This window comes from Prionailurus viverrinus, chromosome E1 (genome assembly GCF_022837055.1).
Source record: "Prionailurus viverrinus isolate Anna chromosome E1, UM_Priviv_1.0, whole genome shotgun sequence".
Taxonomy (NCBI): domain Eukaryota; kingdom Metazoa; phylum Chordata; class Mammalia; order Carnivora; family Felidae; genus Prionailurus; species Prionailurus viverrinus.
The window spans coordinates 42013693-42031432 of NC_062574.1; the positions used below are offsets into that span (position 1 = coordinate 42013693).

Below are 17740 nucleotides of genomic sequence, written 5' to 3' on the forward strand. Positions count from 1 at the left end.
TTCACATGAATTTATATAAATATGAAATAAATATTTCCTATTCTAAATTATGCAACTGTGTAAACAGCCTGCTTAATCAGCCGCTTGTGAAACTATTTCCTTACCTTTTGTAGGAACAGACAACCCACTAAGAATGTTCAGCAGTGTCGATTTACCAGCGCCATTATGTCCAAGGATTGCGGTCACTTGTCCTTCATATATGTCAAGAAATATGCCTGTTTTAGGATAAAAGGTGAAAAGTAGCCTTTGGACCATATTCAGATGGAATGAACCTTAAAAAAGTCACAAGAGTCAAATGTATCTTAGCACTTCATTTCACTGGTATTCGGAGGTGTCCCCTGTAAGATGACGTATTTAGTTGTGTCTATTTATGAAGAAAAAAACCCTTAATTTCTCTGGAGAAATTGGATCAAGACTGAGAAATAAATGTCTGCCTTTCTCCCTGCCCAAATCCTTTGAGTGTCAATGAATATATCAATTTGATGTTAAAGAATAGCCTTTGCTACCTGGAGTAAAGCAGAGTAAAGAGAGTATTTGCTTCCTGGGTAAAGGAAAGCGGTGTGGAAGAACATTCTCACAGAGGCTCCCAGAGCAGAGACAGAAGGGCCAGATATAGAGGGAAGGGGTATTTATTCAATATTTGGAGGGAGGGTGGACCAGTTGAGGAGAGGATCGTAAAGTTTCCCCAGGCACTGGTCACTGTTCTGTTCCTTATGACAAAAGTATGGACGTGGCCTCTAGAGGGGGTCTGCTGGGACCCAGGACATGTCACAGGCATTTTTTTTTTATATGAGTGCTTAGGACTTGATCGTGTTTTTCTTTAATATTTGAAAAATTATCTGACTCCATGGAGAAACAATAGAGGTCCATTAGCATCCTAGAACTTTTAGAGATTCTCTAAAGATTGACAACAGATGGAATTCTATTGTCAGAGAATATAAAAACCAGGCAAACTTCTGCCCAAAACAGATGATGGAAAGTTCTCTGAAAGTAAAAACAATGCTGGTGATACTTCAAGCTCTGTTTGACAAATCTAAGTCACAGACTATAAACTTGCCTAAGTGGTGGGAACGCAAAGGGGCGTAGCCGCTCGAGAACAGTGTGGAGGTTCCTCAAAAAGTTAACAATAGAACTACCCTACGACCCAGCAATTGTACTACTAGGTATTTATCCAAAGGATGCAAGAATGTTGATTCAAAGGGGCACATGCACCCCAATGTTTAGAGCAGCACCATCGACAATAGCCAAATTATGGAAAGAGCCCAAATGTCCATCGATGGATGAATGGATAAAGATGTGGTACACACACACACACACACACACACACACACACACACACACTGGAGTATTACTTGGCAGTCAAAAAGAATGAAATCTTGCCATTTGCAACTATGTGGATGGAACTGGAGGGTATTATGCTAAGCAAAATAAGTCAATCAGAGAAAGATAAATATCATATGATTTCACTCATATGTGGAATTTAAGAAACAAAACAGATGAACATGGGGAAGGGCAGGAAAAATAATGTAAAAACAGAGGGAGACAAACCGTAAGAGACTCTTAAATACAGAGAACAGACTGAGGGTTGCTGGAGGGGAGGGGGCTGGGGATACGGGCTAAATGGGTGATGGGCATTAAGGAGGGCACCTGTTGGGATGAGCACAGGGTGTTATATGTAACTGATGAGCCACTAAATTCTACTCCTGACATCATTATTACACTATATGTAACTAACTTGAATTTAAATAAAATGAAAAAAACCCAGCATAATTAGTACAGTCCTGTTTTTTTAAATACTATATGTAAATATATTATCGAGGACTATCCCTCATAGCAGAAATGTAGTTTTTAAAATTTTTTCTTTTTATCTATATTCATCCTCTGATTTTGCACTATGACTATTTGTATTTGCAGGAAGCAAAAAAAAATTTATTTTCATTAAAAACATCATCGGGCGCCTGGGTGGCTTAGTCGGTTGAGCGTCCAACGTCGACTCAGGTCATGATCTCACAGTCTACAGGTTCGAGCCCCGCATCAGGCTCTGTGCTGACCGCTTGCTCAGAGCCTGGAGCCTGCTTCAGATTCTGTGTCTCTTTCTCTCTCTGCCCCTGCCCCGCTCACGCTTTGTCTCACTCTGTTTCTCAAAAATAAATAAATGTAAAAAAAAAATTAAAAAAAAACATCATCAAAACAATGAAGTTTTTCTCTTTACCTTGCAATGCTTCTACGTTTTCAGGCTTCCCATCGTATTCTTTTCTAATATTTCTGATTCTGAAAGAAGAGTAAGCAACTTTGAGGTAAGTACATTTTTGGATAACATAGATTATGTTAACTGCCAATCCTATAGTTTGCAATTGCACCTGAACCTCACAAGGTAGGGTGTTGCCTTCGTAATGGGATCCAAGGAGGGCAGTGGTAAAAGCTCATACCGCCCCCCAAAAGCTTTGCCCGGACCTGCTCATACCCTTATCAAACTGGGCATTTCATGTACTCCAGGTGTTGTCCTCAGTTTGCAAATGAAGAAAAAGCCACTATTGTTAGAAAGGAAGGAAAGAAGAAGAGGAATAAGATAGGAGGGGAGGAGGCGGGAGAGACTTTCCCTCAGTCCTGCACCCCTCTCCAGCTATTAGTTAACTGTTCATCTCCTTCACGGGCACATTTATCAAAATATAGTCTCTAATCTCTATTTCCATTTCTGTATCTCACATTTACTCCCAACCTAAAGCAACATAGCTTCTGACCCTACAACTCCATTGAAACTATCCTCAGCAAAGACACCAATGACATTCTACTGAATCCAATGGACATTTTCCAGTCATTGTTGAATGCATGCTGTATGAATGGAGCACCTGGGTGGCTCAGTCAATTAAACATCTGACTTTGGCTCAGGTCATGATCTCACGGTTCATGAGTTCGAGCCCCACATGGGGCTCTGAGCTACAGCATGGATTCTGCTTTGGATCGGATCCTCTGTCTCCCTCTCTCTGCCCCTACCCTGCTCTCGCATGCTCTCTCTCAAAAATAAAATAAACGTTAAAAAAAAAGAGATGCTGTATTAAGTATCTACTTTCTCCTTTCTTCTTTCAAGGCTTTATTTCTTTGGCTTCTACCTTCTTGATTTTCATATCATTCTCTTACTTTTCTGCTCAGCATACTTTATGGATTCCTTAAACTGGATTCCACACTATTCCACTATTTTTCTTATTCTCAAATCTCTGCTATACAATATTACCCACTCTCACTGCTTCAACTCTTACTTAGATTCTAATGATTCCAAGATTTGTGTCATTATGCCTGTCTTCAAAGTCTCAAAGGTACAGCTTTTTTTTTTTTATTTAAAAAAAACTTTTTTAACACTTATTTATTTTTGGGACAGAGAGAGACAGAGCATGAACACGGAATGGGTGAGAGAGAGGGAGACACAGAATCTGAAACAGGCTCCAGGCTCTGAGCAGTCAGCACAGAGCCCGACGCGGGGCTTGAACTCATGGACCGCGAGATCATGACCTGAGCCGAAGTCAGCCGCTTAACCGACTGAGCCACCCAGGCGCCCCTCAAAGGTACAGCTTTTTGCTATATCTCCTCACCTCAAAACCACACAGCGTATATTATTTTTTCCCTCTAAACCACCCCCACTTCAGTTCTCTATGTCATTTGGTGTTTTCAGCATCCACCCAGGAATACGAACTAAATGCCTAAGAAACGTCCACGATTCTTTCTTTACCTCTTTCTTACCTCCACCTGTGGCCCACACAATTATTATAATTTAACCTTATGGATTTATGAATGTAACTTTACGAATTTATTTGAATTTATCCCTTTGTCACTTGTCCGTGACCTTCGAGTCCAGATTTTTGGCGTCTCTCACCTCGACCTCTGAACTTGATGGTCAGTTATCCATTCGCCTCAGCCTAGACCTTTGTCTCCAATGCAGAGGACACACCAGGGACTACATTTCTCAGAACTCCTTCTCTGTATTGGACTTAAGGGACCTTGGGCAAGTGAAGACAGGCCATTGTTCCCTGAAGGTCATGGGGGCAGACACATGGGCAGACTCCAGATTTGTAGCAGCTGCTCAGACTTCTTGACAAACCCCGTTTTGCTGCCGCAGGTTAAGAAAACTGGTGGGCATTTGTCCAGAGAATCCCCCCATTCACAGCGGTTTACCAGCAAACTTGTCGAAACCCACCCATTTCCACACATCAGGATAAGGTCCTCAGCGGCTATGCCCCTGACTTTCTGGCTACAACTTTCTCGTATCTCCCTCTTCTATCTTTAGTGCTTTTTTGAATTCTTCATCCCCATACCAAACCCCTTTACTTACACGGTATTTCCAGCAACTCCTTTTCCTGACCAACCCCAGACTGACAACCTCTGACCTGTTTCCACTTCTCCAGCTGTGTTGCCTTCAAATCCAATCCATAAAGCTGTCGAACAAAGGTCTGGTTGTCCAATTTGCCTCCCTAAAATTACTTGGTGATTCCCCACACTATACAGGACAGCCTGTCCTTCTTAATTTGGCAGACAAAACCCTATGTGATTTGATTTGGCCCATACCTCTCACGATTTACTTCTTCTTCTAGCCTTGTGCTTTGAGCTCTGAAATGTCATTTTCTTGTCATTCTTGACACACACACACACACACACACACACACACACACACACACACATTGTTTCTTGCTGTGCTATGTTGCTCACATCATACTCCCTGGTTGGAAGAACCTTCACATGCCCCACCACAATTTCTGTGACCAAGACCTTTTCCTTCCGTAAGGCTCACCTCAATAGTTATCTCCTTCTGACCTTTCCCACCACCCTTAGGCTGGGCTGAATGATCCTTCTCTCTGCTGGGTTATTCTCTGCAGTCATCTCTACTACTCTTTTTATTATTATCTATATAACTGCCTGCTTTCCCCTGGGCTCTGCCTGTCCTGAGGTTGACGGCCGTCATTACTCTTTGAATCCTAGATCTGGCAGAGGGCTTAATGGATGATGAGTAAATGAATGAAGAAACTAATTTGCCAGCAGAAATAGTCTGACCCCGAATGATCAGAGGGGCTGGTTTGAGGCACGTTGGGCTACCAAGTTTAGAAGGAGGAGCTGTCAAGGTAGACGACAGGAGAGTGCAGGTTTAGACAGGCTAGAGCTCTCGTATGTCCCCGGGAGTTCGGTTCATGTCAGAGTATTAATGCCAAACTGGATCTCAGACCACGGGAGAGAATTGCTGGCGGCATCCACTTAGGAGAAGTGAATGACCACACAACCATACCTGTCTCCGTTGTCCCCTGGATGAATAGAAGTCAGGGTTAGTGTTCTGAGCATTTACTGAACCACGTTGCTGAAAGATGAGCTTCTGGCCTGACTGATGGAACTCAGCCCTAACTTAACTTGTTAATCCAGGTAAAATTTCTCGTGTCAACACAGCTCCTGGAAGCTCATGGTAAGGGACATGATAACCTGAAACAGCTATATACGTTTTCACACAGGTGCACGGGCTGAAAAGACGGCTAGCAACAGCAGAATTTGAGAAGTTCCAGCTCCAGGAAGTAGAGGGTTTTCTTCCTGATGCTTCCATGTCAGGTTTAGTTTTCTCCTTTCTCTGTCATCTCCCTGCGCATGTCCCCTTCTCCAAGATATATTTGCCAGTCACCGTTGACCTAACTGTTTCAAAATAAGTGAACTGATGTGAGCATATCTGACTGAATTTCCTTTGGATATTCCTAATAGCAAACAGTCATTGAATGCCTATTTTGGGCCAGGCACTATTCTAAAATCTTACACATGGTAGCTCATTTACTCTTCATAGCAAACTTTCTACCAGTGTTATGCCCATTTTTAAGATACAGAAACTGAGGCACAGACCAGTTAAGTAATTTAGCTGGGATCACACAGTTAGCAAGCGGCAAAGCCAGGATTCAAATTGGGTGGTTTAAATCCACGGACCACGTTGTAATCACTATGCTCCATTTTCTTCTCAGCAAACACTTTAAAAAAAATAACCTCACAAGAATGGAATGTCTTTTAGGAGGATTTCTCAGTAATCTCTTTTAATCAAAGAAGCAAACACCTAGAAAAGCAGGCACTAAAACATGATGAAATTAGGAATCAGGAAGTCATTGTCTATGCATCTTCCTGGGTTTCCCTGAAAACCTTTACTAATGTTTCCCTCTGCATCATTTGTTATTTCTATGTCCTTTCAATCAACTGCACCCATGTGGATAAAGATACAAAACTAATATTTATCCGATTCCTATTATGTAACAGGTATATTTAATTATCTAACTGCTTCTTTAAATTCCTCGAGAAGAAGTCATTATCCTGCTGAATTACATTACACTTTTCTGAGAAACGAAGAAAATGAGGTTCAGAGATCTCACATAGTTTAGCAAAAAGTTACCAAGCTCCGAAATCACGAAGAAATCTTTGACTTCAAAACCACAATCCGTACACTCTCTAAAGGCAGATAATCCAAGTTTGAAACGTGTGTGTATTATATGCATTATATACGTGCATAAATACTTACCACAATGTGAGTGTATTAGAAGACAATGCAGAGAGGAGATTGTAAATGGTGGGCATAGAAAGCAGAAGACAGAAAATAAGAACATAACTAGGGCTGCTGAATTTTGCTGCTGACACTATCAGCAGCAAAATTCTATTTTTATTTAACTATTTATTTATTTAGAGAAAGAGAATGAGAGAGATAGGGGGGCAGAGAGAGAGGGAGGGAGAAATCCCAAGCAGCCCCACGCCCAGTGCAGAACCTGACACGGGGCTCGATCTCACCACAGTGAGATCATGACCTGAGCTAAAATCAAGAGTCAGACGCTCAGCCAACTGAGCCACCCAGGAGCCCCAGTACTTCCTTTTAAAACGATGAATGAAAGAAATTTAGAATGATGGCAGAAATACCTGAAAGAATGGAACTTTCAAAAGCACATCATCTTTAACATTTGACCTGTGGTTGGTCCCTTCTACCTTAGTTCATTACAATTTTACCTATAAGTGTACATAATTGGTTAGTTACCTTATGGCTTCTTTTCCATGGAACTCCAGAGGCACCGGTTCAAAAGAGTCATCTCGGGATGATAATGCTCGGGATTGATTTCGTCCTCAAAGACTTCATGATGAGTGTTTCGATGTTGGGACCAAAATGAAGACTTTAGGAAAAACAGTGGTGAACACGGGTGGCCACCTTCATCTGATCAATCAAGGCACATATTGTTATACACTGAATCAATCATCTACATCAGTAAAGAAAGACATTTGTCCTAGTGAAGCCTGATGCCAGTTTTTTCTATACATTAATGATTTATTTTTTCCGGGCTTAAAAATTTTTTTTTAAAAAACATTTATTCATTTTTGAGAGGCAGAGAGAGACAGAACACAAGCAGAGGAGGGGCAAAGAGAAAGGGAGACAGAATCCGAAGCAGGCTCCAGGCTCTTGGCTGTCAGCACATAGCCCAACACAGGGCTCGAACCCATGAACAGTGAGATCATGACCTGAGCTGAAGTTGGCTGCTTAACCAACTGAGCCACCCAGGCACCCCTAAAGTGTTATAAGGATTTTAAGTTATGACAGTGTTTTGGCCTTTGATGAAGTCTCAGCTCTGGTTCATCAAAATAAAAAAGCTTGTCAAAGAAGATAAAGTCGTAGCTGTTGGAAATCGTATGAAACATCAAGGACTTCCTCATTCTCGGGATTTCCAGACACTTGGATGTTTATAAAGAGAAGTTGTGTAAACTGATTCCTGCCATAGTATATGAAGAAGTATTTTTATAACATAGAAAAATGAACATTGAAAATAATGAGTATATCAGTCACTATAAATCCAAAGCCAATCTTTTCAAAGCCTGAAGAATAAAACAAAACAGAAAAAATAGTTATTAAGAACAGAGAGGTAGGGGCGCCTGGGTGGCTCAGTCGGTTAAGCGGCCGACTTCAGCTCAGGTCACGATCTCGCGGTCCGTGAGTTCGAGCCCCGCATCGGGCTCTGGGCTGATGGCTCAGAGCCTGGAGCCTGTTTCCGATTCTGTGTCTCCCTCTCTCTCTGCCCCTCCCCCGTTCATGCTCTGTCTCTCTCTGTCTCAAAAATAAATAAAACGTTAAAAAAAAAAAAGAACAGAGAGGGAGACAAAAGGCTGGATACTTGCTGGCATATAGGAAAATGGTAAAGAGGAAGAAAATTAAAATTAAGGGATAAGAAGTGGAAAGATGGGAAATATTAAAAACCTATGAGGAAAATGAAAGAAATACAAAGCAAAATGTTTCATTTATTTTATTTTATAGAAAAAAAATCTTTTTTCAACCAGAAAGAGAATTCTTAAAGTTTTTAATGGCCTCATGAAATTACACAAGGATTTTCATCAAGGCGGTTCATATCATTCCAAGGCAAAATGGATTTTATGTGTAATTGACTAAAAATTGTTGGACATTCAAATGGACTCACATTTTAATGGTAAGAAAGGAGAATAGAGCAATAATTAATAGGAATTTCAGCTCTGGATCTAAAGATTCAAAGTAAATAAAATGAGATGGCATTTTAATGATGTCGCCACAAAATGGGAACTTATTCGTGATAGAAGGAGGAAATGTAATCGATTTCTCAGAGACTACAGGATAATTTAAACAGCAGAGAATCTTCACATCATGTTACACGACAAGCTATTACTAGAGGCAAATGTAAGGGGATAAACTTGAGCACCTACCACTGGAAAGAAAAGCTAGGGGGGAGCAGATACAAGACACAACTTCTAGAAGTGTGAAAACAGACAATGTTGGAGACATACAGAAAAATACATGGGGAAGGTACCTCTAGAAACTTGAACGTCCTCAAAAAGAGAAATGAAAAGGATCACATGCTGTGGTTCTAGAGATATAATGTGGGAAAGCAGAAATGCTCAAGAGTGAAAATATGTGGAAACATCTAGAGCAGAAGCAGCCAGAAAGGGAAATTATACTGTGGAAAAGCAAAGGAAACATTTTCAAGATGCGGGGAACCAAAACTGAGAAATAAGTTCACGTTATTCATAGAAATTACGGCATTTAAAAGGAATACCTCCGTAGTTGCATGAATTTTGTGTACTCCTGCTTTGCTGTCCTAGTTAAGTGGCATTCTCTCCACTCCCCCAGTAGCCAAGACCAGAAACAAGAGCCACCCTGATCTCCTCCCTTTCTCACTTCCTCCAGCTCATATAGCATTAACTACCACATCAGATTGTTTCTCTCTCCTAAGCATCTCCTGAGTCTGTCCTCCCCTCTATATTACACTGGTCTCCCTTTTGGTCCCCCTCTCTCTCTAACACAGATGATTACGATGTCCACCTGCTTTGAGCCCATTCTCCACACAGCTGCCAGAGTGATCTTCCTAAAACACAAATCTTATCAGTGAAAGGTCCTACAGAAATTAGATCAATCTATTTCCTGCACCAGAGGTTCTAAGGCTCTTGGATTTCCTGGGCAAACAATATTTTTTTAAGTAAATATATTGCATTCATTAAGGACAGTTACAAACCTTCTATCTTGCTATGATCGCCACTGCAAAAGAGAAAAACCTATTTTCACTGCAAAAATATGGATATTTAAAGGCTATAATCTCACCACAAGGAAGACAACTTCCAAAGGAAGAATTAAGGGACAAAAATAAGTTTCGCATGATTTCTCATTTCAGCAAAAACAAGAGAAAACATGGTCAGGCATGACCACCAATACCGGCACTGCTCTGGAGAACCAAATCCCAAATTCTGCACGGGACCTCTCAAGGTGGCAGGAACAGACACCTACAGAGGGACTTCCTCGGAGGTTAACCTCAGCACCTTCGGGATCTTTCCGTGTCATATTGCCCTGTGTATAGCTGTGCACAGACATGTGTATTTGGAGAAAATCTCCCCTTCCAATTTCTTGTTAGCTGGTTATTAATCCCTACCCTAAAACCACATCTCACAGCCAATCTGTGCACTGGCTCTACTTAACGATTCTTAATTTCCCCTCCGCTACGGCTGTCTCCCATTGCCGGGCACACATACTATTCCTTTAGGCTCCACAAAATTTTGTGCGCTCTTGTCCACCAGGTAAACTTTCTTATCCTTGAAGCGCAACCGAAATTCTTTCCTCCAACCTTTTCGTGACCCACCAACTTTAGGACCTACCCTATCAGAGAACCTTGTGTTATCCTCTCCTATCACGCTTCCTACACTACATTTACTTACTACTTTACAGAAGCATTTCCAGCGCTAACTGTGAAAGACTGCTGACCCACATAAATTTTAATAAGCAGTTATGTGTTAAACAGGTACACAGATGAAACCTGATATCTCATTCGTTTCGACTTCACGGGAAACTTGGGCATAGGAAAAGAAGTATAAGTGTAAAAACATTTAAATATAAACTACTCTCAAAGTGTGGGTTTGAAAGATGTTGATAGAAATTTGGAGTAAAGGAAACATAGAGTACCCAAATAAAGGGAAGTGAGATTGAATCAAATTTATAGGGCAAAAAAAGGAGGAAGAGGAGGAGGAGGTAGAGGAAGGGGCTGAGGAGAAGCGGAAGGGGGGGTGGGGAGAAGGAGAAGAAGGAAAAGAGGAAATAGGTTTTTCATTTGAAGCTGAGGGAAACAAAAAGAGGACATTCCCGTATTCCTTCATCTTATGTTTATTGAGAACTTCTTATGCACGAGGTGGTCCCTAGATGGAAAAGCACATTGTTTATCCTGAAGAAAGTTAAAATAGGAAGACAAACATATGCATTTATTTATTTCACCAGAAATTTATTGAGCACCTACTATGTGAAAAAGACTACTCTAGATGCTTGGAGATACCACTGTAATGAAAAGCAAACATTTTTTTTTCCTCAGAGGACTTACATTCTAGACACAAAAGGCAGGAAGTAAACAATAAACATAATGAATATTGAATTCTTGGTAAAACAAAACCAAACACCAAGCAAAACCAAAAAATCAAAGGGGGGTGTTCAGTCAATTTCAAAGTTTTAATCTAAGTCCTGCTAACTCTGTTCTTGGACCAGTCATAGAACCTCTCCCGACCACTGTTCTGGCGTTCTCTAAGATGTGAGGCCTGTTCCAAATGCTGAACTAAATACTGACTGCTAAAAATTTCTGGTTATATTAATACATAGGAAAGGGAAAAATTTGAATTCCATTTTCCTGGACATAAATCCTACTTATTATGCCTTCCTGTAGTGGAAGATGGAGGCTAGGGGAGTGCCTGAAAAGAAAAGTAAGCTAATTATGAATGCATAGAGAACTTAATAAGAAAAAAGTAGATATTTACCTATTAAAATACAAATTAAATTCTAGATAGAAATATCAGAGAAAAAAAGTATTTTTTTAAGTTTATTTATTTTCAGAGACAGAGAGAGCATGAACAGGAGAGGGGCAGAGAGAGAGAGGGAGAGAGAGAATCTCAAGCAGGCTCCACGCTGTCAGCACAGAGCCCTAGGAAGGCCTCGAACCTATGAACCTTGAGATCCTGACCTGAGCTGAAGAGTCAGATGCTTAACCAACTGAACCACCCAGGCACCCCCAAAATTATTTTAAATGTAGAAAAAACACAAAAATTGAGGACAAATAGGTAATACGGCACAGAGTTGTGACAGGGGATAATTAACTTCAGAGCATTAACAATGATGTCTCCCTGGATTCACAAGACAGAGTTCCGACTTTATCTATGAGGCTCCTGGGCCTGGCAGTCTAAAAACAAATTGACTTGATAAACAATGGGTAAAGGAGAAAATAAGAAATTCCAAAGGAGAAAAGATGATGAGAAAATGGAGAAGAGCCTAGCCCCAGTTTATCTGGGGCTTTGAAGAGTTCCACAGAAAGGAATTTTTAAACCCACTGTCATGAGTGCAGACATCAGGATAGCAGATCTGGGAGTTTAAGGTCCATTTTGCAGGCTTGAAATGACAGTAAATTTTTCTAATTACTCTTTTCTTTAAATGTTTGTTTATTTTTGAGAGAGAGAGAGAGAGAGAGAGAGAGAGAGAGAGACAGTATGAGCAGGAAAGGAGCAGAGAGAGAGGGAGACCCAGAATTGAAGCGCCCCTATGCGGGGCTCAAACCCATGAACCATGAGATCATGACCGGAGCTGAAGTCGGATGCTTAACCGACTGAGTCACCCAGGTGCCCCTCCAATTATTTTGACACTAGAATCAGCTAATTTTTGACTGTGACTTGCACAAGGCAAGGACACATATTACCTTGGTTTTCAGGGGTTCCATATACTATATGCTACTTTTTGTTCAAAGAAGAAATCTCATTTAATTTTAAGAACTTGTTTATTTACAAGGATAATTTTGCCAAATAATTTCAAAGGCAATTTGCTGAATGCATAAGAAATATAGTATTTCAAAATGATAGATGATGAAATTTTAAAATGAAATTATACTAATGGCACGAATAAAAGGCATAGGGGATAAAATCCTAAAATAATAGTGTAACAGAGATGAACAGGAAACAAATAAAAGGCTGAAAGGAAACTAGAAATTTTTTAAAAATAGAATACCTGGATTAGAAACGAGGTAAAGAAAGACATCAAAATAATAGGGTTTGAGGGGCACCTGGGTGGCTCAGTCAGTTAATGCTCTGGCTCTTGGTTTCATCTCAGGTCATGATCTCACAGTTGGTGAGTTCGAGCCCCACTTCAGGCTCAGTGCTGACAGTGTGTAGCCTGCTTGGGATTCTCTCTTCCTCTCTCTCTGCCCCTCCCCTGCTTGGGCACTCTCTCTCTCTCTCCCTAAATAAATGAATAAATAAACTTAAAAAAAAAATAATAGGGTTTGAAAAGGACAGACCTATTCGTACTCTGACACATGAGAAGGAATTATGGATGACTACAGTTTGTGGATTTTATGTGGGCAAAAGGGAATAGAAGTATATTAGTTCCTGGGATTACATATGCATTCTATGTAGGAATTTGGTAATAATTTGGTAATAATTTAAAAGTCATTTGTAGAGCTTATTTTACTAATTTTTGTAACACCATTAAAAGCATTCTCATTAGCCTGATTGTAAAAGATCATAAAAAGAGGTGTGCCTGGGTGGTTCGGTCAGTTGAGTATCTGACTTCAGCTCAGGTCATCATCTCCAGCTTCAGTGAGTTCAAGCCTCACATCAGGCTCTGTGCTGACAGCTCAGAGCCTGGAGCCTGCTTCAGATTCTGTGTGTGTCTCTCTCTCTGCCCCTCCCCTGCTCATGCTCTCTCTCTCGCTCTTTTTCAAAAATAAATAAACATTAAAACAAAATCAAACTGACTGGGTGGCTCAGTCGGTTAAGTGTCCGACTTCGGCTCAGGTCATGATCTCATAGTTCGTGAGTTCAAGCCTCATGTCAGGCTCTGCGCGGACAGCTCAGAGCCTAGAGCCTGAAGATTCTGTGTCTCCCTCTCTCTCTCTCTGCCTCTCCCCTGCTCATGCTCTGTCTTTCTCTCGAGAATAAAGAAACATTAAACATAAACATTAAAAAGGTCATAAAAAGAAGGAAAAGAAGAGGTCATCCATTAACTTTATTTAACTGTGTTTTTTCCTTCATATTCTTGAGATGCAGAAGAACAAGTTTCCTAGAGCCAAATATTAGCAAGAGTTGTTTAATGAACTATCTTATCGTCCATTAGTTCAATTCAAGCACTAAAAAGCATCATCATAATCAATAGCTGTTATAGTTATTTCTTTCTCTTTCCCACCTACAACACACACACACACACACACACACACACACACCTACCTTTATAAAAAATAAAACCCAAAACAAATACAAGTTATTTTTAACCAAAATGTTTTAACCAAGAAATTCTGGTCAGACCATTAAGTAGTGGGATGAAAACGAGGAGATGCTATTCTTTTGAAACTTTTTCCTTTTCTCTGCCATCAGAAAGGCTTCTTAAATTACAAGTAGACAAATATTAAGACATTGCCTTACAAGAAGCAGAATTGCTTTAAATTCAGCTTTAACCACAATATTACTTACCAGGCAAAGCTCGCTCAAAATATAACATTAGTATCAGATAGAGAAGAGCATCAAGTGCCAACATGAAGAAAGTAACCATCATTACGTGTGACTCTCCAGAGGGATCAGGAAAAGTAACGCCCATCAGGTAATAATCCATGCGTGAAATCTGACATTAAAAAGAATAAAATAACAGTTAGATGAACCCATAAAGCTAGAGGTTTTTTTAATTAAATGGTGCTGCCTAGACAAATATAATTCATATCTTAATAGCCTTTTTTTTCAAACATGCACAGTGAACTTGTTAGTAGTATTGCTTTTTACAAATAAAATTGTCACAAGAGTGGGAAATGCTATAGAAGAAAGTAAAGCAACCGAAGAATAGAAACTTAACGGACTAATTGATTATCACAGAAGTTTGAAGAAGGAGATTTAGAGAAGTGGACAAAACGAACATATTCTAGGAAGAGAAACTCAGAGTGGGCAGTGAAATTAGAAGACATTTAAAGGAAATATAAAAATGCTGAGGATAAGATATTGTGGAAACATTATAGGATCAAATAAGTATTGAAGACTCGAAGAGACTAATTTTAAAGATAATAAAGATAATAGCTCGCATTCCCACAGCATGTGTCAGGGACTGCTCTAGCATTATGCGTGTACAATAGCATGCTCAGCCCTCATATTTACCCCCATGTTTAAAGGTGACTTCCACTCACATCCCCATTCTACGGATGAAGAAAGGGAGGCTACGGAAAGCAAGGTTACCCAGCTGGTACGTGGGCAGAGCTGAGCCTGATTCCTGCCCTCGGTCTCCACTTATCACTCATTGTTACTCATAACCGCCACACTTAACTGCCTCTTTAAAACGGGCACACAAATCAGGGGCGTCTGCGTGGCTTAGTCAGTTGAGCGCCCGACTTCGGCTCAGGTCATGATCTCACAGTTGGTGAGTTTGAGCCCCGCGACGGGCTCTGTGCTGACAGTGCGGAGCCTGCTTGGGATTCTCTGTCTCCCTCTCTCTCTGCCCCTCCCTCACTAGCTCTCTCTCTCAAGAATAAATGAAAACATTTAAAAAAATTTAGATGGGGACACAAATCAGTAAACCTGCGTGGTCGGATACCAGGCAATTATTTTTCTACTTTATATTTTCTAGGATTTTACAAATGATCCATGTGCCTTGTTTATTACTTGATGAGAACTGACAAGAGAATACAGCAGAACTTCTTGAAATAGAGGGTGACGGGTCACTAAGTTTCATGAGGTACCAAACTCTTCAATAATTTTGAAAATCTAATAAGTAAAACCATAAAATCATTGTGTTCTTTACCTGAGCCATCCCGGCAGTGAAGGCAAAGGGGCTAAAAAGACTTAAGATCCATCCCAGAGATGAAGGAAGTTGTCTGTACAATACAGTGAATCCCAGACATCCCCAAAATGTAGTGAAGAGAAACCCGACCAAACTGGTAAGGACAGGTTTCTTTATCAACACGCTCAGGAGGAAAGCCAATGCTATCTGAAGGAAGAAAGAAGAGTGCCAATTGGTATTTTTTTTTCCCTTTGGGAATCATTTCGATTAATCAGTTGCTCCCATTGTCAACAAACTCTCTCAAAACATATAGAAAACATGATATCAAACTAGTGACTATGCCGTACCAACATCCTGAAGAAACGTCATTTGTTCACATATCTGAGACGAGAAGCAGGTAAAGAGATACGTGTTGTCCACTCACCAAGGACAGGCCATATAGGACAAAGAGTGTGACGATCACCAGGAAGCCAACAATCACTACAGTTTTGCTCAGTGTTATGATCAGAGCCATAGCAATGGACAGGATAAATACGAAGCCTGCATACATTAATCCCCAGGAGAGCCTACGGTAGAAACAAGTTGTTAATTCAGAATATCACGCACATACAAATGTTTGAAGAGGCAATATAACATGCACAGTGGTTGTGAGTTCAAGTTCTGAGAGCAAACACACCAAGGTCAAATTCACTCCAAAACTGTGGTTGTGCACTCTCTAACCATGTGATTATGGGCAAGTGACTTTTCCTTTCTCACCCTCATCTATGAAAGGGAGTGAAACATGGAAGCTGCCTCATAAGGGCAGTTCGAGGATTAAACAAGATACTGCGCATGAACCCTTAAGCTTCACTGTTATTATAATTACTTCCCAACTGTTGAACGAATTTAAACATTCATATAACGATGTATAATCTGATTCTTGCAGTCAAGTGACTAAAGAAATATGAAATGGAAATACATTAATCTCACATTTAAACTTCCTTATACTAAACTTCCTTTTGGTATAAAACTTTTCTTAATGTTTAATTGAAATCTCTCAGATTTAAGTAAAGCTCATTTTTTATTCATTTTCTTTTGTCCTCCTGTGACTTTTGACATTAACCAGTCAGCACATTGCTTTTACAAATTAGAAGACCACAGTGCACCTAGGAAGCACAGAACTAAAATAAGGCAAAAGGTCTCACGGGCGTTAGCGCTGTACAATGGTGATCCTATATCACCGTAGCCAAAGCATGGTTGTTTGTGAAAATTTGCGGGAAAAAATGGAAAGGTATGTTTAAACACGAAAATAGCTCTCGCTTTTGAAAACTGACCTTTCACGAAATATTAATAAACTGCCAAGTACTTTTTATATTTACATAGACCTTTCAGCACTTTGTATAAATAATGTATTTGAAATCCTTTTTTATAATCTTGTGTAGTACATAAATTAAGTTGTTACTATCACTGGTGAATAGCATTTTCATGTATACGAAAGGTAAGCTTGAATGATTATAGACTTTTATCCAAAGGATACAGGAGTGCTAATCCATAGGGGGCACATGGACCCCAATGTTTATAGCAGCACTTTCAACAATAGCCAAATTATGGAAAGAGCTCAAATGTCCATTAACGGATGAATGGATAAAGAAGATGTGGTTTATGTATACAATGGAATACTATTTGGCAATGAGAAAGAATGAAATCCTGCCATTTGCAACAACGTGGATGGAACTGGAGGGTATTATGCTGAGTGAATATGTCAGTCAGAGAAAGACAGATATCATGTTTTCACTCATAAGTGGAACTTGAGAAACTTAACAGAAGACCATGGGGAAAGGGAAGGGGAAAAAAATAGCTTCAAGCAGAGAGGAAGGCAAACCATAAGAGACTCTTAAATACAGAGAACAAACTAAGGGTTGATGGGTGGTAAGGGAGAGGGGAAAATGGGCGATGGGCACTGAGGAGGGTGCTTGTTGGGATGAGCACTGGGTGTTGTATGTAAGCGAGGAATCATGGGAATCTACCCCCCAAACCAAGAGCACACTGTATATACTGTATGTCAGCCAACTTGATAATAACTTATATTTTAAAAAAATATCCAAAACATATAAAGAACATGACTTAATATTAAATACAATCTGAGGGAAAAAAATGATTATAGCTTTCCCGGCAAGGAAGTTCCTCAAAAAACTGACAACAGAACTACCAAATGATCTAGCAATTCTAGTTCTGGATACTTATCTGAAGGAAATTAAAACCCTAACTCAAAAAGAGATCTGCACCCCCATTTATTGCAGCATTATTTACAATAGCCAAGATGTGGAAGCCTAAGTGTCCATCAATGGATGAAAGGACAAAAAAATGTGATAGGTAAGAGAGATATCTATATAGACATACAGAGATACGCACAACAGAATATTATTCAGCCAGAAAGAAGAAGGAAATCTTGCTATTTGCGACAGCATGGATGGACCTTGAGGGCATTAT

General features: G+C 40.1%; 1 protein-coding gene across 1 annotated transcript in view; it reads right to left on the reverse strand.

The window, feature by feature from the left end:
• The window catches only part of LOC125151157 (ATP-binding cassette sub-family A member 10-like), a 73151-nt gene that overhangs the window by 40493 nt on the left and 14918 nt on the right, over positions 1–17740 (reverse strand). Inside the window, 7 exon segments of the mRNA XM_047831685.1 lie at positions 105–215; positions 2213–2271; positions 7028–7083; positions 7086–7201; positions 13984–14131; positions 15293–15478; positions 15696–15837. Of these exon segments, the coding sequence (XP_047687641.1) occupies positions 105–215; positions 2213–2271; positions 7028–7083; positions 7086–7201; positions 13984–14131; positions 15293–15478; positions 15696–15837 (818 nt within the window).